The sequence below is a fragment of the Coturnix japonica genome, chromosome 3, assembly GCF_054131305.1.
Source record: "Coturnix japonica strain WE chromosome 3, WE-NBRP24, whole genome shotgun sequence".
In the NCBI taxonomy this organism is placed as follows: Eukaryota; Metazoa; Chordata; class Aves; order Galliformes; family Phasianidae; genus Coturnix; species Coturnix japonica.
The window spans coordinates 22,816,286-22,842,778 of NC_140665.1; the positions used below are offsets into that span (position 1 = coordinate 22,816,286).

Below are 26,493 nucleotides of genomic sequence, written 5' to 3' on the forward strand. Positions count from 1 at the left end.
GAACATAAACAGAACTTTTTGCCTGCTTCAATGAAAAAGGCAGATTCAGTCTTCTGATAGATGAAAATATACATCTAGAATGAAGCTTGTTTACCAAATAGCTACTAGACTGCTGTGAAGTTTAGACCTTTTACTCAGACTTTCATAAAAAGCACCCAGAAAACAGGTGACACTCAGTTCTGTTCCAATTACCTTGAACAAACTCAGCTATAATCCCCTCCACCTATCAACTTCTCTGCATACTTGGTTACTGCTCAGCTGCCAGCTTATTTGCCTACCTGACCATTCTGTGCATTGGAAACCATCCCACCCTTTAATCATCCCTGTTGTTCTTCTCCCAAACCTGCCAAGCTCTGCTATACACCATCTCCTCCTCACAGGCTGCAGGGAATGCCAAGCTCAGCAGCTGCCTGTACACAAGCTGCAGTATGTTTAATTGCTGCCTGTCTGTGAATGCTGCAGCACATAACACACATCCCAGCCAGGACTCACAAACATGGCAGGAGGGTGGAAGTCCACTAGGAGGAAGTCCAAACAAAGCAACAGGCTTGAACAGGGACCAGCTGAGGTAGGGATAAGAACAAATGCAGATGTACTGTGCATAAAGCAGGTAGCACAAGGGGAACTGTCTCAAAAGCAGGAGCATACAGTCCAGACATCATGTCCAGAGAAGAATGCAAAACAACAAAATGGAGCAGGGAGAGTAGAAGGATAAACACCACTTTCCACATTGCACTGACTTAAGACTATGTAAAAACATCCATATACTTTTAAACCATATGGTTGACAAATGCTTGTGAGGGATGTATCTATGAACCGGCTTATAGTGGCCTCAAGTACCACAGAAACCATCTATCAACTTTAAGACTCTGTCCTTCTGTTCTAAGACAAACGTTCAGCTCAGACTCCAGTCCATTTTACACCTGTGCTAAGTCAGCCAATAATATTTACATATCAGAACCAGATAAAAGCAGGACTTCCTTCACTAGTGTGAAGGAACACAGAAGTAAAATCTCTGAGACCAACAAGAAAAAAGCAAGTAAAACTTCAGTGGCCTTGTAGTGAGGTTCTCCTGACCCTATTTATAATACATTAATTCCATCTCTTATAGGATTAGTATGATACATAAACACAAAATTAGTCATCTGTCTTCTCCTAATTTCACTGGAAGAAAAAAGTATGCAGTCTTACTTCAGCATGAATAAGTGCTCAGGGTGCAAACATACAGAAATATGTAGGTAGATGCACATATTTGTTTGAAATTATTCTGTCCATCAGTTTTTATTCAGTATCTCTTTAACTAGCAGGTGGGAAATGTCACTGCTATTCTGCAGCTCATCCTATTGGAACAGATTTGAAAGCCATGGAGTTTTTGAAAGGCTTGGTGACTTACTCTGTAAGATATAAGGAGAGGCTGTCAAAGGATGCTTCGTCAGAACTCAGTGGGACATAAGAGAAGCAAGCCTGTCCCTTGGATGTGCTGGCCTTGGCTACCAACTCTCCTGTATGCAGGGATTTGCCTCAGTGAATATTTTCCAGTTATTCCAGGTACTTTTAGATTAGAAAAAAATAACAGAAATCATTATTTATGAACCAAAACCCACATTCTCTTTGCAGTTTCCTTTATAGCTTCTGTTACTGATGAAGAAACAGGAGTGCAGAAAACTTGAAAAACACAAACACACAAAATGTTCTGAACCCAGGTTTACCGTCACTGTGCACAGCAAACAGCTAAAAACCACAAACACCGACTGACTTCTCTGCCATGCTCTCAGAATTTCCATTATGAGACTTTTCTCCCTGATATTTCCAATCTTCTTTTCACATTAGAGGATCTTCAGAGGAGGCAGGAGCAATCACCTCCAGGCTCTCCTAAATGAGCAGCTCCAGTATCCCTAGGCTTTTGCTGAATACAGACATGAGCCAGCACAAACCAACAGAACAAACAGCTCTTTAACAAAGGAAAAAGAAACTTTCAGGAGATCAGTAAGGTCAGAAAAGACCTAAGACCTTACCCTCAACTGGTCACCAATATCGTCCACTAAACCACATCGCCATGTTTCCCAAACATCTCTGAGGACAGTTATTCTACCACTCTCCTGGGCAACCTATTCCAGTGCCCAACCACTCTTTTAGAGAAGTTTTCCTAACATCCAACCTGAACCTCCCCAGTGCAACTCAAGGCCATTCCCTCTCATCACTGCTAGCCGAGAGAGGAGGCTGACCCCCCCTTAACTTACCACAACCTCCTTTCACATGGTCACAGAGAGCACTACAGTAATACAGCCTATGGAACAACCTCTATCAAGATTATTTTTCAGTAATTGCCATCGCAATCATAACAACATTCAAAATTGAAATTGTATTTCCTTTTCTGGGGGAAAAAGAGGTAACTTCTGCCAGTGTTATGAATTCAGGTGCACAGTACTTCAGATCTGCTGCCTGAGGACAGGCTTTGCAGCTCAGCACGTAGCAAAGCAAGGAGAAAGAGTTCACCCAGCTCTGCATTCAGAGGATTTTTCCCCCCATGTGATTGTACTTGATAAGTCCAGTTCCCTCATCAGACACCCACAGCTGATAATCACCTTTCAAAAAGATCCTCTTAAATAGCTGATTTTATGATTTAAACCAAGCCTGTGCAGCAGAAGACCAAGTATGAGTATGATAAAACAGAAAATTTAACAACAAACAGCCTCCTGATGTCCACAAGACCTGTTAACCTCAAAAGTTCAAAACAGCAACGTCAGGCCCTTCAGTGTAGCTCCAGCATCAAAGTACTTTGGAAACTCCACGTACACTGCAATAAAGGACCAAGAGTTGCTGTGGCTTAAATACGCCATGTCAGAAGACTCCCACCAGCTTCCCTAAGGGCTTACTCTTAATCACATGTATTTCACATCTGAATCTTTCAGACTCCACTGTTAATTCAGCAATCACTGTGAGTAAAACTTACTGCCGTACATAGATTTAGACAGAGCACCCAGGTAGACAATGAACATACACAATAAATACACTGAGTGGAAATAAAGCAGCCAGCAGCTCTTGCTGCAACTTGCTTGCCTGCATGGTAGAAAGAGGGAGAAAAGAGATGAAGGCATAAACTGTAGTGCAGCAGAAGACTTGCACACAGCATAGGGAGGAGACACAAAGTGGGAAAAGCAAAGACTTAAGAATAGAGATGTGGACAGAGCAAAACCTGTGAGAACCAGCGAGTGCAAATGGTGTGGTAGACTTGGAAGTTAAGGCACAGCTGGCAGAGGAATGACAAACTCAGTGAACATTAGTAGTAGTAGCTGTATCCCAGATGGAGATAAGGGAATTTCAAATGCTTTTCGTTATAATGTAAGCTTCATTTTAATGCATCTTTTTAAATAAGTTGGTTCTTTTTCCACTTTAAACAAACTATGACATTTTTGGACATCTGAATTTTCTGTACGGTTCTGAAATAATGTATAGAAGAAATACTGCATTACTGAATCATCCTGTGAAGCTTCATATGTTAAAGGGTGATGATTTTATAAGACTAGAAATGGAATAAATAAAAGCAGTAGCTATGGATGTCAATTCAAGCTTTATAAATAATGCAGCAAGTAATATCATGTAAGTATCAGTGTGAGAGAACTGCTCTATTTTAAGTACTTTTCTACTAGAAATGCAATTATTTTTGATTCTGAGCATGAAAATGAGCAACTTCTGTCCTAAGTTATTTTCAGCTATAGTTTTCTTAAGAGATACAGCAAGATTTTTCTTTTTTTTTTTTTTTTTTTTTTAAACAGTAGCTAAAAATTAGACTATGAATCTAAACCCAGCGTTTGGTTTCCTCTTCTAACCCACAAACAGGAAGTAGCAGAGAATGAAAAGCCAGTATTAAAGAACTCAAGGACACAGAATGGAATCACGGAACCATTAAGATTGGAGAGACCACTAAAAACACCGAGCCCAACCACCAACCCATCAGCACCACTGAACCACATCCCATAGCAACACAAGTCACAGACTTTCTGGCCAGTCTTAGATATCTGAAGGTGCCACTGACTTCAGTGCTATTGAGAATCCCCCCAAACACCAAGTTACTTGTTAATATTACACACTCCTGCCCATAGTGCACATCCTCAGACATTAAAGTTTTGATTATCAGCATTAGGTTTTCCTCATCAGGGTTAGGATTCAATCAGTCTGCTCATTACATAAGTTAAGGAAAAAAAAAAAGTGACTGGATTGTATCAAAGACTCCAGGGGTAATCTGTAGAGAACAGGCATGAAGTGCACCATCAGGCACAGAGCTGTATAGATTAAAAGCAAGAGGAACATGTGTGCAGCTCATCAACACCTGCAGCATTTCTTTTTCTATTTCCCTCCAGTGTATGTGAGAGCAGTACGTCCACCTTACAATTTAACAGTACAGTTTTAAAACGTTGGTTTTTCATAGAACGAACCCAAACTTCAAAAGTTCTCAGAAATAAGGCATAAAAACTATAAAAATATGAATTCCCTCCTCCTTCTTCCTATATTTTGAAGAGCACTTATGTCAAGAAATTCCTACATTTTTAATGCATATTTTTTATTTTTGATTTCAAGAAAGTACAACAAACCTCTGAGTGTTGACACTATGTTAAATCTGTTTGCTTCCCACAAACTGTCTTATGACTTGCACGAGTGAAGTAATCTTTCTATATTCAGGAGCAATGTCCAAACATTGTATTAACCTTGAAGCTATGAAGCATCAAAAAGCTCATGTCCTCTTTCCAGTGGCGCAAATCATCCCTCCTATCAGGTTACAAGATGCTAAACAATAAAAATCACGCTATTTTTGCCATCTGCCTTTCTATTTATCATTGCATTAAAACTACACGATAACTTTAGCAGGCAAAGGAAATGATCTCAAAATCTTAAAGATAAGCAAAGCCTCCTGTCACAGTACAGACCTCTGGCATGAGGGGACAGTAACGTTCAAAAGATATAAGTAACAATGTAATGAAAGGGATTAAAGATTGTCAGACTATATGTAATGTTCAGACGTCACAATATTTTCCTAAGCGTATTAAGTGATAAAAGCTCGCGTTATTAAAAAATAAGTAAATCTCACACTAAGGCTCTTTCCCTGCCTTTTTTTGTGTGCGACTGCTCAAGTTTTCTTATAAACAGATGAAGCTTCTTGAGAAAATGTATTCCAAATAGAAGTTTTGTAGCAATATGGCACAAAATCATGTGTTTATCCATTTTTAGGAGGTGATAAATGGTGAAATATGATAATTGTTTACTCAGTTATGGAAGAGAAGCGTACTATTTAGCTTATTTGCAAGTGATAACTAGGTTAAACAGCCCAAGAATTGAAATGTAGCACTGAGATGCTCATCATTAAGGGGGGATGGTTTTAAACTGAGATAGGGGAGGTTTGGGTTGGATATTAGGAAGTTTTCTACACAGAGGGTGGTGATGCACTGGAACAGGTTGCCCAAGGAGGTTGTGGATGCCCATCCCTAGAGGCATTCAAAGCCAGGTTGGATGTGGCTCTGGGCACCTGGTTTAAACCAGGTGATCATTGTGGTCCTTTTCAACCCAGGCCATTCTATGATTCTATGATAATAACTTTAAAGAGCATTGCTTTTAAGCATTTTGAATCAAATTTAGTAAAACCTGTGTTCATCAGTGACAACTACATGGTCACAATCAGTGCTCACTGGAGATCTTCATTTAACCAAATTCATACAGCTTAATGCAGTCTCTGCACGGAATGCAGGAAAGCAGTTTGTGAGAAGAACCCATCCAGGAAGATGAACTTCAGCATTTCATGGCTAACAGCCCAAGTTCCTGTGTCAGCCACAAGGTCCTCACTACAAGCAAATCGGGAGAACTCTGTTTATAATAAATGGAGACAACCGATAAATATTACTGCAACTAGTCAATTGTGTGACTGGAATGTCAAGCTTCAGACAATGCTGGTAGCTAAATTGCCTCACTGAGCAGAAATTATGCGGATTTGAGAGGATTATAAAAGGATAAATTATCCCAGCTGTTCTCATTCTTTTAAGTCACTTGTATGAAAATATTTGCTGCAGGCAGTATTCTTCTGCTGCTTAATTTTCATGGATGCTTTACAGCCACGTAGAACAGCAGAGCTCCTACTTACTGGATAACGTTCATGCGTGGCAGGCAGACAACCAGCATGATTGTTTTCCTCTTTCTCAGGAATCAAATCAAGGTCTTACCATTCTAAGCAAAATTGATTTCTTCTCTACATCATTGGTGAACTGGCAGGCAACTCATTCCTGCCCTGTTTCAGGAGCAGTGTACAGTGCTAGTTATTACAGAACTGCACTGTTAAGCTTTTTATTATCTTGGCTCATCTGTTTCAACTGATACTTCCATCGACAACATTAAAAATCAGCTACCAAAAAATAAGGCAGGAACAGAAGCGAGAGAGGTGACAGTGCCCTGAACTTCAACATTAGTGCACTCAGAAGGAAAAGAAGATGCTACGTGCCCTTGTATTTCCTGCCTGACACCATCCTTTCAAAATAAATGTGTCTGGTTGTTCGTTGGGTGGAAGAAAAATAAGCTGGATCAAGAATTCTTTCTTTCCTTTCTTTTCCTTTCTTCCGCCCTTCCTTCTATGAACTCAGATAAAAGATCATGACCAACTACCAGCCTTTTCCACACAGACATGTGGAACTTCCTTTTGAGCCAGAACAGTTTGATAAAGTGTGTTATAAAACCACGCTTAACTATTAACTACATTTACTGATTTTAAAACATGTCAGCAGTCTTTAACAGTGAAACAACCCTGGTTTTCCTTCTCTGATAAAGTGAGATATTGTATTTTAGAGTGAGACCATCACTGCATATTTTCTGTATTTACTATCAAGTATGATTACACTCAACAAAAGGGGAAGACAGGAATAGAGACCACCTCAGTTTAGCTATTTTGTTATATTACCCATGTTCATTACATATTCAAGGGGATTTAAATGGATGCTAGACCAAAAGAAATAACTTCAATTACTTTAATTAGTTTTCCTTCAAAACTGCATATAAAAATGACAAATAGGGATGATCAAATTGATTTCTATGTACTCATCTGTTAGTACCCCATGAGTGTGGATTTCTCTCTCCCTATTCTTCTCCCTTTCTTTTCCTTTTAAAGATTGTAATATATATTTATTAAATCTGCAGCATGAAACAGATCGTATCACAAAGAACCATCATCTTTGTATGTCACTGTCAGGGATATTGTATTCTGGTAAAACCAACAGATTAATTAGGGAGCTGGCAATTCATTCTTTTTTCATAGCTCTTTTTCACCTCCTTGTAAGATAACAAATCAGACCACATTTACCAGGGAACACCTGCTTTTAGCCAAGACACTTATTATGATCAAATAAATCAAGATTAAAGCAGGCAGACAATGCTGACAGCTTTTCTTTCCAAAGTTTTTCTCTCTGCAGCAGTATATTTCTGAGATAATTATGCTAATCTGTTTCATATATAGACGCACTGAGATTTGATTTCAACTCACTGAAAGGGGTCTCCTTATTAAATAAAAACACACAGTGTGTTTTTTAAATGTCCTACTTCTGCATATGCTGTCAAAGTGCTTGTGAGAGGAACTGGTCGAGGAAGCTGTTTGCCCAGGCATTTAATGAGAGAGATAGCAGGCAGTGCAATGCTTTCACCTCAGCACACCAAAGCATTTCTGCTGCATCAAAAATAAATAAATAATTTGAAATAATAAGTTTTCAGGCAGTTTTCAGTGTGGTTCTGTTTGTTAAAGAAAAAATGAAGTTTGATGGCATTAGCATCATGGAGCTGATGAACTTCATCTGGAGAACAACTGTGAGGTGCAAGATAGCCAGCAGCCTGATTCTGCCCCCTGAAACACCAGTGTGAGTGACCACAGCTCCTCTGCTTTGGGCCCCAAGCCTGGCCAGTTTCTCAGCAGCTCTGAGATCTCTGCACCTTTAAAAGCCCAAGCTCTCCTCGAACACACTGCCCTCCAGCAGGCACAGCTCTAGCTGCTGCTGCATGATTTTGAGCAGGCTGCAGCCAGACACGCTGCCAGCATGGACAGACTGACCTGGTCACTGCTCGGTTCCGGGCAATCTGAAGTCGTCGTTAAACAGAGCTGAGAGGTAGGGACTGCAGCTGCCTCTGACCAAGAAGGGTTATGACTTCCTATTGTAATTAAATATTTTTATGAGGACAGCAACAAAAGAACACATCTGTCTTCCAGAAAATTAGCCAAGTGCAGATAACTGGATATAAAAATCAGAAAAAGTGCAGTGAGCTTCAAATCTGCTGAAGCCTTTTTCAATCAAATCATCATTTAATGCCTTGAACAATCAAGAAATCATCCACACACTACACCTAGAGCTCAAGGCACACAGCAGAAACACCAGCCATATATGCTGCATTGCAGTATATGTGAGAGTAAGAAACCAATAACAGACATTTATATTGCACTATGTCTGAAACTAGACCGATGTTTAGTCCTGCATCTTCTACAGAGCTCCAGAAACAGGCACATTTTAGAACAGACTGAATATGAGCAACTGTAAAACACTGAATTGGGCGTGCCAATGGTTACAGGCAAAAATCGTTGAAGGATTTCAATTAACCTAAGGGTAGAGGTGACCTGGTGTTTTTGCAAGCCACTGACTCCATCCAGGACTTCTAATACTTTATGATGCGTATTGAACTTCTCTTTATTTGAAGAATCTGATGCTTGCAGAATGAAACATGTTGAAATGTGCTGGATTCAACACAAAGCCTTTAGGTACTTGTAGCTGACTAAGAACTTTCCTGACCCAAAATATACTGACATCTGAATCTGCAGCTCTAGACAGCAAGAGCCTAATTAACAATAACTTGTGTGCTTAGTTTCTTACAAATAAACCCTCACGAAACTCCCCTACAACTTCCTATGCAGTTAAAAGAAATACAACTCCTGAATCCAACATCTTTTTTTTTTTTTCTTTGCAGTGAAGGTGGCTCCAAGATGCCAAAGAGTCAGTGCCTGCCAACGCACAGAGAATAAAGTGTTGCAACTGTCCCTTCTGATTGATCAAACAGCTCTTTCAACACTGCTCCTGAGTCACTTCTCCTACATCACAGCCCTAACAGAGAAGCTTTCTGCAGTACTCGCTTCCTTCAAGCACACAAATAAACGTGACAAGGTTTGAGAAGCAACCTGTTAGCCTTGTCCTTGTGTTTGCAGACAATCACAAAGAAATGGCCCAAAGCTTTTAAGGATGAGCTAAGAAGTGCCTCTTCAAAGGGCTGAACTGCTCAAATGTGAGAATGTAATTCCTGCTTAGTGACGTCCACAACACAGTGTGTTAAAACATGAATTTTAAAAGGCTGCCAGTTATTCTGCTTCCACTCAGTCCTCCAGCAAAAGCTGGGGATGGAAGCTCTTCACAAAGGATTAACAACCTATTGATTCTTTTACAAGCCAAAAAAGAAGACAAGAAGCTTACCAATAGGTGACTGGTCGTCCAGCTTTAACAAGTCTTTTCTGTTTGCCAACCTGTATGCTCTAGCATAGTGTGTTTGGTGGGGACAAGTCCTGGGGAGGCCCGCATCTCCCAGCTGCAGTGCAGTGATGGAAGCAGAGCAGCAAGGCAAGACCCCCACTCCCAGCTTCACTCCACATACAGAATAGGAGGCAGCCTCACTGCACAGAACAATTGGCCATGTGAGCAATCACCTATGAACACTCGGAGCTGAGATCTGATGAACAGGTGGGCACCGGGCTGCCAGGGAACAGCTCATACAGCCCGCTGATAGGGAGCATGCAGGTGCACACACGATCAATGTGCTCATCACCTGAAGCTGTTTTGATTCCTGTCTTGAAGACACGCTTTGATCACCTTAATAGAAGAGCTGACCTTAGGAGAAAGAAGAAGAGAAACTGCTAGGAAAAACAGCCACAGGCACACAAAAGCTTCCTGTGAAGCAGTGTTACTCATAGGCAGCTGCTGCTGATGAGCATCAGCATTCTCATCGGCTGTGAGTCAGCAGCACCTGCTCCCCATCACCTTCCTGCAGGACGTGCAGCACTGTGCTCAGCAGCCCTGAGTGGCAGGATCCAGCCCAAAGGACAGGGGCTGCAGGTCGGTCAGCATGCTCTGGTTGATACAATCATGCCTTATACTAGCAGCACTCCTTTTGCATTCACGCAGAAGAAACTGACCCCCTGCTTTATTAGGGCATTATGTGTAAGCAGAAGCAGATTTGAGCAGAATTAATACAGTAAATTTAAGGCGCACCTTATGAATTTTGTTTGGAAGACTCAATAGGTCATTCTTAATCTTTGTATAGTCCTGAACCACTGTTTCAGTTTAGGTACATCTCTATGAGGGTACATACACAGAGATCACATACAATGCTGCTGTTCAATCCAGAATGTCTCATGTTTTGACTGGAAAAGACACTACTGTACTTGGGAAAAATTGAAGATTCCAAGGTGGAGTTTCCACACAATTATAAATAATTTCTTAACGAGTGCTCTGTTCCATACAGCAATGGCTGTCATTTCTATAGATGTGAAAGGTCTTGACAGATAACAAATTTACTGTACTTTCTGACTACCTTTAGTGTTAAGCAATTTACCATCCATCCAGTAAAGTTATGATCAGCCTAATGTCCTGTTGCTTATTAATTACCAGCTCTACAAGACGTTTAAGCAGGAAAGAAATGTGTAACAATTGCTTTCCACCATCTTACTTATGCTTGCAGAGTTTGCAAGATCACATTCAGAAAACTGGGCAGAATTCCTGACACTGGCATTGTTTAGAACTTGGAAGACATCCTAGCATGTAAGATGGGCACCTTTGCTTTGGCAGTCCTTCACCATGGGAGGGGTGACCCAAGGGGGTGGCTTTAGGTGAAGGAAAGAATCCTTCCCACCCTCCTGCCAAATTAATTTTCTCTCTATTGCATACAATCCAAGCCAGAGATGAGTCCCCAGGTCTCAATCAAAAAAAACTTCGCCTTTTAACGTGAACAGACTCCACTTGACTTTTCTGTATTTCACAGCAGAGAGTGAATGGTACTGTAAGATATAAACATCACACTACAGTCAGTCACATGTGTGTGGCCCACACACACAATGCTGCTACTGGAAGACCTCCTTTGTTTGTACCCGTTCTCTTCATCAGCTCAAATTTGATTTTTGTTCTGGGTCTCTCTTTCTAGAAGAGAAAATGGTGATGATCACAGAATACTGATAATGTGATAACATGCCCAGTGAAAAACAGATCTCACTGTCAACCCCATTTATATGGCAGTACATTGGCATTTTTATTTGCCCTATTGACAGTATCTGTTTGTAGAACAGCCCTGGAAGACCCTTTTGCTGTTCCAGAGGTTCACAATGTCATGCAAACATGCAATGACTCCCTGAGTGTTGCAGTGGGGGCTACAAAACTTGTAATTTTTGTTTCCTGGAGCATCCAGAACTCCTTGGACATCAGCAGGAATTAGACAAGACTAGAACTGTGTCTATTGTTCTTCTGTGCCTCATTATGTTCAGCAGGATTTGAATATTGGGAACCATGTCTTAAGGACAACAGATTTTCCTGTTCTCTAAGAAGCTGCTCTTTCACAGATGCAGTCTTTATTTGACAAGCTCTCTGCTGAGTATAAGATCAAGCAGAGAAGAACAGAGTCAACTTTTGATTAGATTCAACTGCTTTTCGTGATCGTAGGACTTGACTCCAAGCATGAGACATCTGGCAAAAGCTTCAGATGGTAGGATGTAATGTTTACGTACTTCTTTCCTTTGAATACACAGAGATACATGCATAAGGAAGTGGTGTGCAATAAATTTGTTAAAACCCCATTTATTTATTTAGGGCATTCTCTTCCCACCATTCATTATTACTGCCTGAAGTACTTCTTCCCAGAGAGAACCTAAAGGAACTCAACATGATAACGTATAGCCATGTTTGCTGCTCTGCATACAGACTGTTTTGACAGAGCAGGATTATCATGACATATAAAAAAGCACAAGGTCAGAAAATGAGTGTACAGGTACAGTGATATTGTTTTGTTTTGTTTTTAATTTGCTCTACACAGATTGTTTTGCTCAGAATGACTCTGACTACTTATTACTCTGGCCTTACACTTTCATGTTTGTTGTTCATATTATGCCATCATGCAAGCCAATGAGTGTATACTGCTCTTTTACATGTAGTCTACATTATTCACGTTATTATTATTTAGTATGCTTTATGAGTATGCTTGTGCCCTAACTGTATCATGTACTGTTTATAACACAGCTATACAAATAAAGCCAAGGGATAAACAAAGGGTAGTTGGCATCTTACATATGTGATGTAAAACAAACAGACAGATGGGCCTAATTTTTCTTGTTCTGTTTGACCCGATTTTCTATCACTGTTCCATGTATTCCCCTATAGCTTAGATCCCTAAGCTAACAAGTCTCATGAGAATCAACAGCTTATACGATCCGCAAAAGCTTTTGATTTGTACTGTGTATGCATCACTTCAAATAGAAAATTCAAACCAGAATAAGAGGATGGAGCTTTAGACCAGAATTAAGAGAATCTAATTTCCCATTGGGGCTCTGCTACAGTCTTAATAGGCAACACAAGACAAATCAGTTCACCTCTGTGTGAAGTCTACTGAAAGCAGGGCTTCTCTGCAGGAGCGCAGAAAAACAGGAAGTTTATGTAAGTAACATCTGCAAAATGCAGAAAGATAATGGGCTAAAGGCTCTCATCTTTTCAAATAAATAAAGGTGATGAGCAGAGTTCACCTTCCCCAGATACTGTTCTCTCTTCACATGGAACAACCAGGCTGAATACCCCAAAACATTTCTAATAGAGAAGAATTTATAGGATATCTCAGTAAAAAATCCAAACACAAAACCAAGAAACCCTACTGCTCCTAGAAATTGACTAAAAATGATGTACTGAAGAAAGAGAGAACATAACCATGGTGCACAGAAGGGAATACGTTTCCCCTTCAGCCTCAGCAAGTCCAACCTGAATGCTCCTGGTATGGTTACTCTCACCTACAAAGTTTGCATTTTCTTGCATACTTTCTTGAACTGGAAATCACTCCCAAGATGGAGATGAAGTGAAACAATAATGTCGAACTCCTATCTGAAGCTATCTTCCTATCATGTGAAATGTAGCATTTATTTTTTACAGAAGCCCCAGATCCTGCAGTTGCATAAAAACTTCAGCTTTTCATCCAAACTACAGTTTGTACTCAGCCTTTGTACTTTGGGACAGCCACCTGGAAAAGAATTAGATTGCAGTCAAGGGCCACAAAAATTATGGGCTAAAATTATGTTAGAAAATGGAAATTAAACGAAGCTCTGAAATTATTTTCAAGGCCTTATTGATTTTTTTGTTTTGTTTTTGTGATCATCCTTCCAATGTTTTGATACTCACATCTGGCAATGCTGAGGAGAAGATCTGAGGGACACTGATTCACAGTCCTGATGTGACATTTTCCCTTTACCATTTTATAGTACATGCTCTCAGGTAAGGAAGGGAAGGTAGATGGGGCCTCCCTCAGCTATTCGAAATAAGCTTTGCAATTTCAGCCTTTATGTTAAATCATCCTAAAAGTTCGAGGTGACTAATTTAAGAAACAATATAACAAAAAAATGAGAGACTGTTTTTCAGGAAAACCAGACTAATACATTTAGTGAGCACAACAATTATTCAACAACAAATGAGGAAGGGGAATTGTATAATTTCCTTCTACATCACATCATGTTTCCACTTGAATTTATAATTAGCTACAACTTATTCAGATTTGGCTTTTCCTGGATTTAATAAAGTATGATGTTCCCTACTGCCCTTTAACAACACTGCATGGCAACAAGAAGCAATGGATTTAATGGAGGATGTCAGGAAAACGTTACTAGACAAGCTGATAAACTCATCTGCACATCACGGTAAGGATTTTTTTCCCCAATGCCTGATTTTGCTCAGTTAGAAAAGAACTGGGAGATGTGCTCAAAGTTACTGGAAAGCCACTGTCAAATAAGACCTGAAGTTTGGCTCAGTAATAAAACTAACATCCAAAAATCTAATGCTTGGGAAGAGAGAGTTTCAGCAGGGTCAACTGCTACACCTGAGCTGGTGGAGAAGCACTAGGCCAGCAGTGGCTACTTCCTAAGATCCAGCTCTGCTAACCACTGTGGCCATCTGCCCAAAGCTGCTTGCCAAATGTATGCTGCTGCTAATTATAACCAGCTCAAATACAAATGAGTAAAGAAAAGCAGGGAGCCCATTACAGAGAAATACTACCAAGCACAGTCTAATTTTACCTACATGAAAGACAGATTTTTGTCACTTGTTAGCAGCATGAGCAGAATCCCACTAAGTTCCATGTAGCAAAAGCAGTGATTCCCCGCAACAAAACCACTGCAGATACTCTCTCAGAATAGATTTATTAGTTAGTTGTTAAAGTGGAGTTTCCTATTCCCCGCTTTTCTATTGACTGCATAATTTAGGTTCAGTACTCTGAATTTGGCATCCTTGTGCTTTTTCACCTAGTAACTTGTAGGATTCTGCAATAAATAAGGAACTCTTTGCATCCCAAGTTTTATGGATCCAACTCTTCAACTTAGGTGCCAGCCACTAAAACACTTGTTAATGCTTCCAGGTATTCAGTTTATCTTCGTCTGTAGCTTCTGTGGTTTGAATCTCATTTAAGGATAACAGTGCCAGTCCTCTGTCTAGCCACAGACAGAGAAGGAAGAGACTCAGCATGCTACGTGCACATGGTCAATACATCCCTTTGTTTGCCTTTCTACCAAGAATGAGCAATTTCTACAAGGCTCATTTCCTCCATCAGACTCAGCACAGCCCTTACAACTTTGCAATTGTGTCAGGTAGGTAAGATACAACTAAGACAGCATTGCTCCCAGGAGCAAAGGACTTCTCAAAGGTGATTCTGTGTACACCCACAAAGCCACCATTTCTCTGCTTGCTCCCATTTACTCCTCCTGCTAATTCCATCATCAATTTTGCTGTAAAATAGGCAATTTGGTAAATAAAACACTGCCTTATTTTCTCCTTTTAAACAAGAAGGATTTGAGTCAAAAGCTGGAAGGTTTTGCAGCATACAGCACCATAAAACTCACAGTGAAGATGATGAGCATCAGCGGTGATAGGGCTCTGGCACCTTGCGGTATCACTGTATTGGCTGGACCATTAACGCACTGGGCTTTAAGCCTGACATGGACTCAGCCCACAGCACAGCTGAAGCCACAGCAAATGTAATTAGAAGCTGAACATGTCCCGCTTCTCTGTTTCCATCTTTTTAAACACCAGGTTCGGGAGCCAAAACCATAACTCATGTAAGATCTGCTGCTGACCCATCAATTGGATGACTGCTCCAAGCAAAGAGTATCAGACAATGAAAAATCGTGGGGAGAAACAGTGATTTATAGAACTATGTTAATGTGCAAAAAACGAGCTAGAGCAATTAAGCTTTAAAGTGGCTGCCATTGATGAGGATCAATCAAGGGCAGTCAAGAGAGTGCACAAACACCTTTTTGCGTCAGGCTAAGTGGAGGTGAAATAGAAAAGAAACCTGCTTTGGAAAGGACTCCTGGAACAGGTTGACCTTGGCAGCTATGAGCCTACAAAGGCTCCCACATCACATTTTGTGGCACGCCAAGGGCACACTCAGGAGAGCTCAGCAATATGAGCTGCCCTGATAATTCCCTCCCTGCTCAAAGAGTTCTCCAGCTCTGTGGCCCTGCAGAACCTGTGCTCAGTATGTGCTTGTTGCTGCTTCAGTGCTACATAGGCATAGGGAAGCCTGAGCTCTGTGTGGTGGTGACTGTGACCAGCCATTTCAGTGGGCTGCTGGGGATCTCACTTTTCTGTAGAAGCAAAATGAGATTCTTCCTTGCTTTAAAGTGGAATAAGACATTACTATATGCACTACAGCAAGGATACACTACTACTAAGGATACAAATGAAACTAGGCTGGTGCACAACTAATGCCAAAGATGGTCAAAAGGTAGGCTGAGAAGATGTCAAGAAAAGGCTAGAAAAAAAAAAGGAAGTAAACAAGAGAAAGAAGGAAAGATCTCTAGAATGAGTAGATAAGGCCAAATTGAAATTCTGGGGAGAGTATGTGAAAACAGTATGTCAAAATAGGAAAGAAAAACAAAAATGGAAGTAGAAAAGGAGACAGGAAAAAAATGAAATGAAATAAAAACCAAACGTGAATACTGGGGCCAGCATAGAGAGGAACCTTGGACTGTCTGTCAGCATTCTTACACAGAAGTTCAGTTAGGAAGGGTTTCAGCCTGGCTGCCTCTGCATCTCTTTTTTGCAGCATTCTGTTGCATTTGTTAAGATAAAACTAATCCTCTCTGTATTGTTCCCATTTGAAACTAGAAACAACTTTTAGAAATGTTGAACAATATAGCAGAAGAGAGATAAGCTGTTTTATCTGCCACACTCAGCTGCAAGACTCACCAGCGAACAACTACATCTACATTTCACCGCTACAGCAGTTCAAGTAAATCTAAAAGCTAAACTGAAATCTGAGAAACCAAAAATCTATCACTGTACCAGACAGCACGAAAACAGATGAGGGTGAGAAGCACCTTGGAGATTTTCCAGCCCACTGCAGACTGCTGCCTCTTCCCATGCTGCACAGAGGGGCTCTGTGACAACAGGCTTTTCACCTGTGATTCACTTTAAACAACAGATCTCACCCCAAGTTAAGCGTTACTTATCTAGCTCATGCTGGATCTTCTTGACACAGTGCATTAGGGAGAGTTTAAAAAGAAATAAAAGGCCAAAACTCACTTTCAGACAGACCAGATTTACTTTTGAAGTGACATCTCTGACGGTCTCTGCTCACAGCTCTTTGATTTGTGTCACGCAGTGATCAGGCCCTGCCAGAACTGACTCCATTCAGTTGAAATTAAAACCTAAGCATGCTACCCAATAAACCCAGGCTGAAGGAACAAGTGTTCAGCAGCCAGCAGGCCCTCAGCCTCTGGCACAGGCTCCTGCCCATGCAGACCCTGCCTGTACCTCACCACTTGTGTGTGCTGAGCACAAGGACAGAATGCCTATGAGCACTGCACAGTACTAAAACAGGTAATTTTTTGGCTTGGCTACAGGACATAAGAAGCTTAATTGCATTAGCCTAGATAAGTCATTTAGTAAAACATTTTCAACAGAGACTGCTAACAATCGGGCCCCTGAACACAAATTCATCCCCTCAGTATTACATCTAGATGGGAACTGAGGAGAATGAAGAGGTTTCAGCTCTTACAGATCTTAGCCTGAAAGGGCAGCTGCCTCAATGGATCTTGCTACTGTCACTCAACAACAAATGCAAAGCTGGCCTGATACAGTTCTGACTGATCTCTACTCCTTCTGTATATAAAACCTCAGTTGCTTCCAGCAGCAACTAATTATTTATTAAATCCACCAGAGAATATGTTGAAGAGATTTACAGTAATTAAAAGAAGCTAATCTGCTTTCAGCCCTGAACTGCCATTCCTGCACACAAACTGATGAAGCAGTGACAGACCCCAGGCTCCAGAGATGCTGATACAAGGCTGAGCTTTGTGTCAGCTCTCACCTGGTATTCAGGAAAAGTTTCACCATTATGCAGAACAATAACTTAAATCAATTGTTTCCTCTTTTCTAAACCAATAAATCGGGCGATTGCATCCACCATCTTCATATCTGTCACTTCCCTGTCATCTTTCAATTTATTTCTCTCTCTTTGTGGGAGGAAAGGCATTGTAAATACAGCTCATGATCATGGATCCATTCCATTGCTAATACATTTTGAAGCCTGTTCAGGATTTATTTACCTTCGCAATAAAGGCAATGGGTTCACAGAATTGATAACATTTACAGGGTACTCTGTCCTGATAAACACCATGAGCAGAGAGAGATGTGGAAAAAAAAAAAAAAAGAAACAGTAAATCACGTCTGAACTTGCTTTGCCCCACTTAAGCATTACAGAATGATTAAGGCTGGAAAAAAACATTAAGATTGTCATGACCAGCCCCCAGTCCACCCTACTGTGCCCACTAACCATGACTCTCAGTGCACATTTCCACAAGGTGTTCTTGAACACCTCTAGAGACAGCCACACCACCACCACCTCCCTGGGCAGCCTGTGCCACTGCTTCGCTGCTCTTTCTGAGAAGAAATGTTTCCTAATATCCAACCCGAACATCTTAGGCATGCAGACAACAGGCCACACATCAAATACTCCACTACTTAGATACTCTCATGATTAGCAAGACAGGAAACAGAAAAAAAAAGGAAACTCTCCCTTTCCTACCTGATCCAGTGTGTCATCACCCAACAGACCCATCTTTGCTAATACAGCCTTGTACTTCTTCAAGGACATCAGCCCAGCATTTCCAAAGAGCTAGGTGCTGTGCTTGATAGGGTATCAACTGCCCCTCCCAAAGCACTAAGCATGAAAAGGTAGCTGCAGAGCAGTTGGGCTCACCTAAACGAAGAGCAGATGTGCTGCCCTGCATAATTAGTAAAAGAATGCAGAAAATACATAGATAACAAAATCTACAAACAACCTTTGTGATGACAAAGGTAAGAGTGATAAGCAGCCATGATTTAAAACAAACTAATTATGTCAGATAAATCTGTTCTCTTTCTGGATAAAGAACATAGAAAATTTCCTAAATCTGGTAATAAGCAAAACAGCAGAATGGAGTGCAGCTGCAGAAATGTCAAACTATCCTCACAAGGTTATTCTTGACGTTCCAGGAGAAATGCAAACAGAAACTTGGAAGAAGAATTCCTAAGTGTCCTGAAGGAACTATAATTAGTTACTGCAGGTCCAACTATAGCAAAGAGCATGATGGTGATGGGAGCAAACAGAGTGTTGACTTTGCCTCTTGCACTTTGCCATTAAGGTAAAAAATAAGTAAACGACAGGCACCCCAAAAATTCATATGCTAATAGGGTATTCTGGAGCAATGCTAACACGGTAATGATCACATTGTTATGCAAAGCTATGTCATTTATTTTCACCTCTTCTTTTAAACTATGGGATGAAATCTCATTCTTCAATGTAAATTCTCCTTTCAAATTCAGTTTGATTTACACAGTTTAACTCGAATTGTCAGAAAAAAAAAAAAGATTTGTCATATAGCAACTTTTAAAAGTGATATAAATGTAAGTCTTGCCTCCTTCAAAAGAAAAAATAATTAAATAAAACAGATAAAAAACACAACATATGGAAAAAAACCCAGAAAGTTCTGTTTGCTGTGATTTTCCTGCCTTGCTGTTTGTTTGTTTTTACAAAGTTGAAAACATGGCCTCAGTGGATGACTTCCACAAATGCACTCCTGTTTAGTTATTTGTTTTATATACATATAGTATGATGGTCAATAAGCATTTATCCATTCCCTCACAAGTTTCTGTCCACACAAGCAAGGAGTACTGAAAGTTCAGACCACAGTGGGGAGCAGTTTCAGTTCCTAAAGGTCCAGCAGTTGTCCACATATCTGACTTCACAATCAATCAGAAATTATTAATAAAACCTGGAGCCTTTTGAAATTATCTCAATTAGAAACTCATATTCTGAAGAGAATCATAGAATGGTTGGGGTTGGAAGGGACCTCAAAGCTCAGTCGATCACAAGCCCAGCCGTAAGCAGGGCTGTCCTCCCACCAGCTCAGGCTGCCCAGGGCCCCATCCAACCTGGCCCTGAATACCTGTAGGGATGGGGCATCACAGCTCCTCTGGGCAGCTGTGCCAGAGCCTCACTGCCCTCTGAGTAAAGAATTTCCTCCTAACATCTAACCTAAATTTTCCCTCATACCATCTCTCCAGCAAACAGTTTCCCCCCGCCTTTTTCAAGGAAAAAAAAAATAAATAAATAATGCAATGGCAGTAGAACCAGAATGAAAAACAAAACAAAACAAAGCAAGCAAACACAAAAACACCAAAAATACCCTACAAAAGATCAAAGCTCAATTGCCAGCCAGCAGCTTATATTTATGATCTGGAGAGCAAACAATGTCTGAGCTCCACTTGAAATATAATAAAGAACAGTGATGCTGTCTGCTCAGTAGCATTAAACATAAGTATTCTATTCTGTAGTAACTCTGGCACTTTAAATTCAGTACTCCTTATTTTAGAATTTTGGCATTGCTTTTCTACATGGCCAAGCTGTAAGAACTGCTGAAATTAAAAACACTGAAACAAAATGATTAATTTAAGAAACAGAAATTGCTAGGAAGACAAGTTAAGAGATAAACCCAAAGAGCTAATTACTGTCATAAAGGGGAAAGATGAAATCCTGGAGTATGCCCAGAACACTTCAAATAAGTTATGTGGAAGCAGCGAGAATTGCAGCTAATTCTGCCATCAGCCTCTACCAATTATGAGATCTGGAGCACATCGATAAAACAGGAGGTTAGACCTACTGAAAGAAACCAAGTATGAAAATTAAAAAATGCAAACACCAATGCCAACACATGAAAGTTATTTCCAAGGAGGTATCCTCCCAGCATCTTGCAAAAAAACAGTGTTTCAGCACACCCCTTTTCTCCATTGAATATTTGAGCACCGGGACATTTGTCAGATTATATATGAGGCAAACTTCCACCTCACTTGAGCAAAGAGGTAAACTCAGACACTTGCTCAACCTTTAAAAGCCGCTGTGTATACGTTAGTGTGTGATAATTACCTTGTGAGCGCATCTTACTCACAGAGAAAGAATAGACTCTCACAGTTTTTCTCAGCTTTTGGTTACAAAAAGGAAAAAAAGGGGCAAAGCTGTTTCACTTTAAGGCTTAACGAATTTAAAGACACATTATCTATTTGGATTGCAGTTGCATCACTGCTAATATTCAATGTCTATTTAACAATCTGCATTTATGAATGCAAAAATGTAGCTTAACAACGATTTAATGAAAAGGTGTGTTTTCCGCTCAATTTAATTAAGGAAACTGAGTAATGACCATGTGAGCATTCCTACTTTAGATTAGTAGAACCAGTGCCAACAGTGACACAAACCTGTTTCTAATAAGGTAAAGTGAAACACTCAGTAATTCTCTCTTTAAAATAACTAAGGGACTTTGATGAAAGCTTCTTCAAAATCAAGTTCCTGCCTACACTCATAAATTAAGTCAGTTTTACCTTATTACCTGAAATTAGCCTAAGGTAAAATGATGCCTTATGCTTCGGTCAACTAGAAGGCGGTTGTATACAAATTCTGCACGGGTAGATATTGCAATCAATTTACCTGTAATTACCCCAGCGTAACTGGAGGCAGGCTGTATCACTGAGGCTTTATGGAAATATAAGTAGTGCATTTCTGCAGCATCACTAGGCTGCCAAACTTCAACACGTGGGCATACAGGAAAGCATGCAGTAAGAACTGTAAGAGACACGGAGGAAACAAAAAAGACCGATGGAAAGATTTGCATGCACCACATGCATGGGCTTCCAAAAACTCTCTTAAGAAGCTGAAGGACACCAAGCAGTCCAGTAGAAAAACAAAGTATTTTGAAAACAGAAAGAATTATCCTGAGTTGGAATGCAAAGAGGGAAAAGCAATTCCATTCTATGAAAATCAGCAAGTTGAGGTCTTGAGGATTAATGCTGTTTGCTGTCTGAAAATCTGGTGAGGTGTGAGACAGACACTTTCAAGTGCAATGAAGTTATCAGCTTCTCCATGGATCCAATAAAGGACTGATGATGATCAGATACTTCTTATGCAGGAAAGAAAGCTACTCAAGTTTCCAACTGCAAATGATGAAACTAATGCAAAGCACGATGTCATCTCCAATCCAGTGCTCAGCAGAGTTAAAATTGTGGGCATACTGTTTGCAGTTCACATGAAAATCCTACTTGCTCCTGTAGTATCAATTGACATTTGGTAACACCTTTGTGAATGTAATTTATCATACTGAAATCTCCTTCTGTGCTTCTTAAATCCCATTACTGATTTACTTCCTCCTGAATACATTATCCAAAAAATAATGCTAGTAGTGCCAAATACATCGCCTCATTAATCATTTGTATGCTACTCAGTTTCCTCAGGCAGTTGTCTGCTCTTCAGTGCCCTCAAACTATTCTCACTCTCCTATATATGTCAAGACACATTCAGAATGATCTTGGGAATAGAAGGGGGAGAAAAAAAACAAGAACCCTAACCATGATATCCTAAGCAGACACCAATCTGTGACTGTTATTGTAGAGCATTATTACTGTCAGGCTGCAGTCAGCCAAGAATGACAGGCTACCCATCACACATCCTCTAGCCCAGAGTGCATTCTGATGTCTTGTAATGGTCACAAGTAACATTCAATACCGTCAAAAGGAATGATCTCACAGAGAATTAACAGAAGTAAAATTAATCACTAAAATAGTGAAGCATTTAATTCTTCCCCCAAAAAGTGTAAGAACAGGGATTTCAAAGGATTAAAATATGAGCAAAAGGAACACATTAAGGGCAATGGATCAGCTTTCATGACTTGTAAGAGTGCTGTCTGCTGAACACAAAGACTAAAAAAGTCTTAGAATATTTCAGTAAATATAAGTACTGACGAAGACAAACTCATTTATGCTTTCCTGGAGACAGCTCATCCCATTGTTGGCTTACTGCTTATTTACTTTTCAGCAGAAAATAGAGAAGCTTTGAGGCTGCTCTAACCTCTACTGGTAACGATGAAGTTGCCACCATCATTGGAGGGTCCAATGAGCTCTCTGGTTCTCTCAAGATCTTTTGTGAGAATCACCTTTTGATGTGAAAACACACCACCTGTTTCCAATAGAGAGCTCTGACTGTCAAAACAACCTTCACAGGCTGAGTAATTTTCTCTAGGTGACATTAACAATAATCAGAAAAGATCCAGTTCACACTACAAATATAAACCAGCATGCAGGCAGCTCGCAAGCAAGCCACATTTAAGCCTGTAAGTACAACACAAACATGCATTACATTGTATATGAAATGCAATATTAACACAATATATTCTTTGCCACAAGAAAATGGTCTGTCGAACAAAGTCCTCTTGGATACCTATTGGATTTGTTAACTGGAATTAATGCTGCCATACATGTGAGAGAAGAAGAAGAAGAATCTCTATAAAAATTTTAAAGCTTGTAGGGGAGAGGATGAACAAGAGCTCAGATGATGTCAGAACAATATTTCCTTAAATATATTACTATCCCAGATGGTAGATGTCAGTAACTTCACAGGTTTAGATCTTCACCAGAGTCTCCGCTCCCACTGTTACAGAAGCTGAGTTCTACCTAACCCTCTCCATAGCATTTAGAAAAAAAAAAATAAATTAAAAAGATGGGGGAAAAAAAATATCCTGCTGTTCATACCAGGTGTGCTAAAGTGCTGAGGTCAGCTACCTTGTTCAAGCTGCCCTTGGCAGTTGTATCAGCGCCAGCCATGCAGGCTAAAGCAGCCACCCATGAGATCTGAATCTGCACTCTGCTTTACAGATTAAAAGCGTTGGTCCATATTACATTTTTAAATAGGTATAACTTATTCATTCATGGGAATGTACTCTTGTGATGAGCTGCTGATCCCACTGGAATCTTACACTGCACAACATATTGTTCACATTCTCTCTTACACTGCAGCAGGACTGTCTGCTCAATAAACCAGTCCAGTAAAGAAACTGGACAACAGCTTTTCTGCAAGCAAAGAGAGAGACATTAGGAAAAACAATACAGGGAATCTCCAAAGGCAAAGTAGGGTTCAAGGCAGACCTCTTTAAGATTCATTTTGTATGCATTGTTAAGAAATGCTTAGCTGGATTTTTTCCTTTGCTAGATCTGTCTTGTTTCCATTTTTTTTTCCCACCTTCTCTTGTAGTCTTTGCTTTTCTTTCATCTCTGCTGGAGCTTAAGAACGAGCTGAACTTGGAGAGCTGAGAATACAACTTTATTCCTTCAAAGCAACAGCCAAAAGCAAATTAGTTACTTTCGTCTTTTGTTGTTCTTGTGTCTTCATTATAGTTAAGCCAGAAAACGTCAATATCAGACAAGCACAGTGACCAAACATATTAGTAAGATAAAGAAATAATGACTGCTTCCTCAGTTTCAGAGGAGAAATTAAATCCCACTGTTGGATGAAGGTGAAACATTACTCACTGCCCTATGCAATTATGCCACACTGTCAAGCAATTTATGTACTGCCCTATGCACAGGGGAGTCCTCTGTAGTCAGTGAAACATCCACCAATGAGACACAGCGAGGCCCAAGCAGCTTTCATCTCTAACAAGAGCTACTCGAGTTGTACTAAAAGAGAAGTAAGAGGACCATGTTTACAGAACCTTGCCATGGCCTCTCCTACTTCGCATCATTCAGACTAAGGTATGTACTGGTGCTCACTCTAACAAAAGCTTCTTCTGTTCTGTACTCTCCAGACCCAGCATGTTTCGTATGCTTTTTTCTATGGGCATCTGGGTGACAGCTGAGACATGACAGTACAGCAAACAGACCTTTAAGTGTGCCAGGAATGACCAACACAGTAAAACTTAGTCCACATGAAAGTCTGCCAAAATGATGAAAGAATACTTTCATCATCTTGGCAGGTTGAGGCTGAGCCTTTTGCCACAGCTTGCTTGTAATTCCTGCACTAGTGCTATCTAACAGGGATTGACTTCTCTCTTTCTCCCAAATGTCCATTCAGGAAAAATGAAGTAAGATCATCAAAGTCTAGCATGAAAACCCTCCCACTCTGACACATTAATCATGGATACTTGTATCAGGAAACCCTGTTGTATTTCTATGTGGCAATTTAGAATTTCTGTGAGAAAACTTTGGTGAAAAGAACCTCTGTCAGGAGGTCTTTGCTAAGGATAAGGGTATCATCAAGGTGGAACTGCTTATGCTGCTGGAAGCAATATTTAAACCATCATACAACTAACTGCTCTTGGCACTGTTGGGGTGAGACAAAAACTGAATCCCTGATTTTTTTTTTCATAGCATAGGTGTGATCTTGTACGGACAACCTACTGACAAAATTGCAGTGGCTCAGCTTCCAATCTTGTTCCATTACTGGAGAAGTCTACAGACATATCTCCATTGAGTTCCATAACTGAACAACAGCAGCTTTACCCAAAACCATCTCATTTTGAATACCAAAGGCAAGAAAAGAACTATCAGGTGTCATCAATTCTCAGTTGCCAGTGACCTGGAAAAAGAATGAATTAAGGTGAAAGACTGTACATGCCATTAGCAATTCTCTAGAGCTATTCAGTCATTTCATTTTCTACATGCCTAATCAGTCTACTGGCTGATTGATTGTTCTTAAACATCTGAACACACTATCTGGGCAGGAATGAAGAAGTCTACTCCTGTCCTGATACTGGAGCAAGAAATAATACAATCATATGATGGACTTTGTCTGTTAGGAATGGTGCCACAATTGAAGATTATTTTGTTCTACATGCAAGCTTTAATTTCTGATTTGCTAGACTGAGAATAAAACTGAGACAGTATTCATATACAGCAATGAAGGAGTATGAACAACATTCTCATGCAAGAGACATGCTAGAACAAATATCGCTATCTTGAGCATTTTAATTCAAAGGTAATAAAAGGTAACAGCAAATCAAGCATGTTACGATTTTATATGCTGCTACCCAATCAATTACATGCAGTTTATTTTTGATATATATTTCTATCAAAGATGCCTTTGATATAAATATTAACAGACTGAAGAGCTGGCAAAGAATTACAGTCACAATATTCAAGTTTAAATCATTTTCAATTATTTTCAAGCTATTTTTTCACCATATGATGCACATTAACCCACAGGTGATGGAATAAAAGCACTTTCTGTCAATGCTAAGAACTAATAAAGAAGATATTTTTCTATCTGAACAACGCAAGTACTTCAGTAACTCCTTACTACAATTTCTGAAGAGACAAACAATCTTCTTCCACAACAGTACTCCAGACAAGCATCCTGATTTGAGCTTTTGTCCATCCAGATACAACACAAATCTTTATTCAGATATAGAAGTCCAAAAACTGGAATAATTTTAATGGATAATTTGTATTACAAAGCATAAGAGACTTTTCTCAGGGGTTCCTTCAAAGCCTATGTTAGAATTTGTACAAAGATTATTGTATTTGATAGAAGGTTTAGCAACAGGATATAATATAAAACATGTGAAAGACAGCAAAAGTAATGAAAATCAATAGTCCAGTGTTGGTATATGGTTAGAAGTAAGGATGTTAACAATACAAAATCGACCATGTTATTTACTATTCTTCACATGTAAGCTGCAGTATTTTAAAAATCAGAATAACTAAATCACTTCTTAACATCTGAGATTTCTGTTTAAGATGCTTAAATACTGCTATGCTACTGTGCTGCTAACTAGAAAAACAGGCAGGAATACTCAGGTCTGGCAGCTTGACAGAGATTTGTGGACAAAGACAGGTGTCTCAAGAAATGTCAGAAATCACGGAGGGCTGGAACATTCAAGAGTCATGCAAATTCAGC

The 26,493-nt window shown here is 40.0% G+C and overlaps 1 protein-coding gene and 1 long non-coding RNA gene across 9 annotated transcripts in view; one reads left to right on the top strand and one right to left on the bottom strand.

Moving 5' to 3' along the window:
• LOC107311120 (uncharacterized) overlaps positions 1–12,311 on the top strand; it is a 29,429-nt gene extending 17,118 nt beyond the window's left edge. The window contains exon 2 of the long non-coding RNA XR_004306547.2: positions 8,980–12,311. This is a non-coding gene — a long non-coding RNA (uncharacterized LOC107311120). The remainder of the gene's footprint in view (positions 1–8,979) is intronic.
• HHAT (hedgehog acyltransferase) overlaps positions 1–26,493 on the bottom strand; it is a 167,159-nt gene that overhangs the window by 19,735 nt on the left and 120,931 nt on the right. For 2 of the 8 annotated variants that reach the window (XR_014944572.1, XM_015857404.3), the window contains one exon: positions 23,898–25,173. The exons of the other annotated variants lie outside the window; for them this stretch is intronic. Coding sequence is in view for 1 of the 2 variants with exons in the window: in XM_015857404.3 (XP_015712890.2) it covers positions 25,142–25,173 (32 nt within the window). In the remaining variant the exon portion in view is untranslated. Of the gene's footprint in view, positions 1–23,897; positions 25,174–26,493 lie in introns of those variants that run through there. 8 annotated transcript variants of the gene reach the window in all.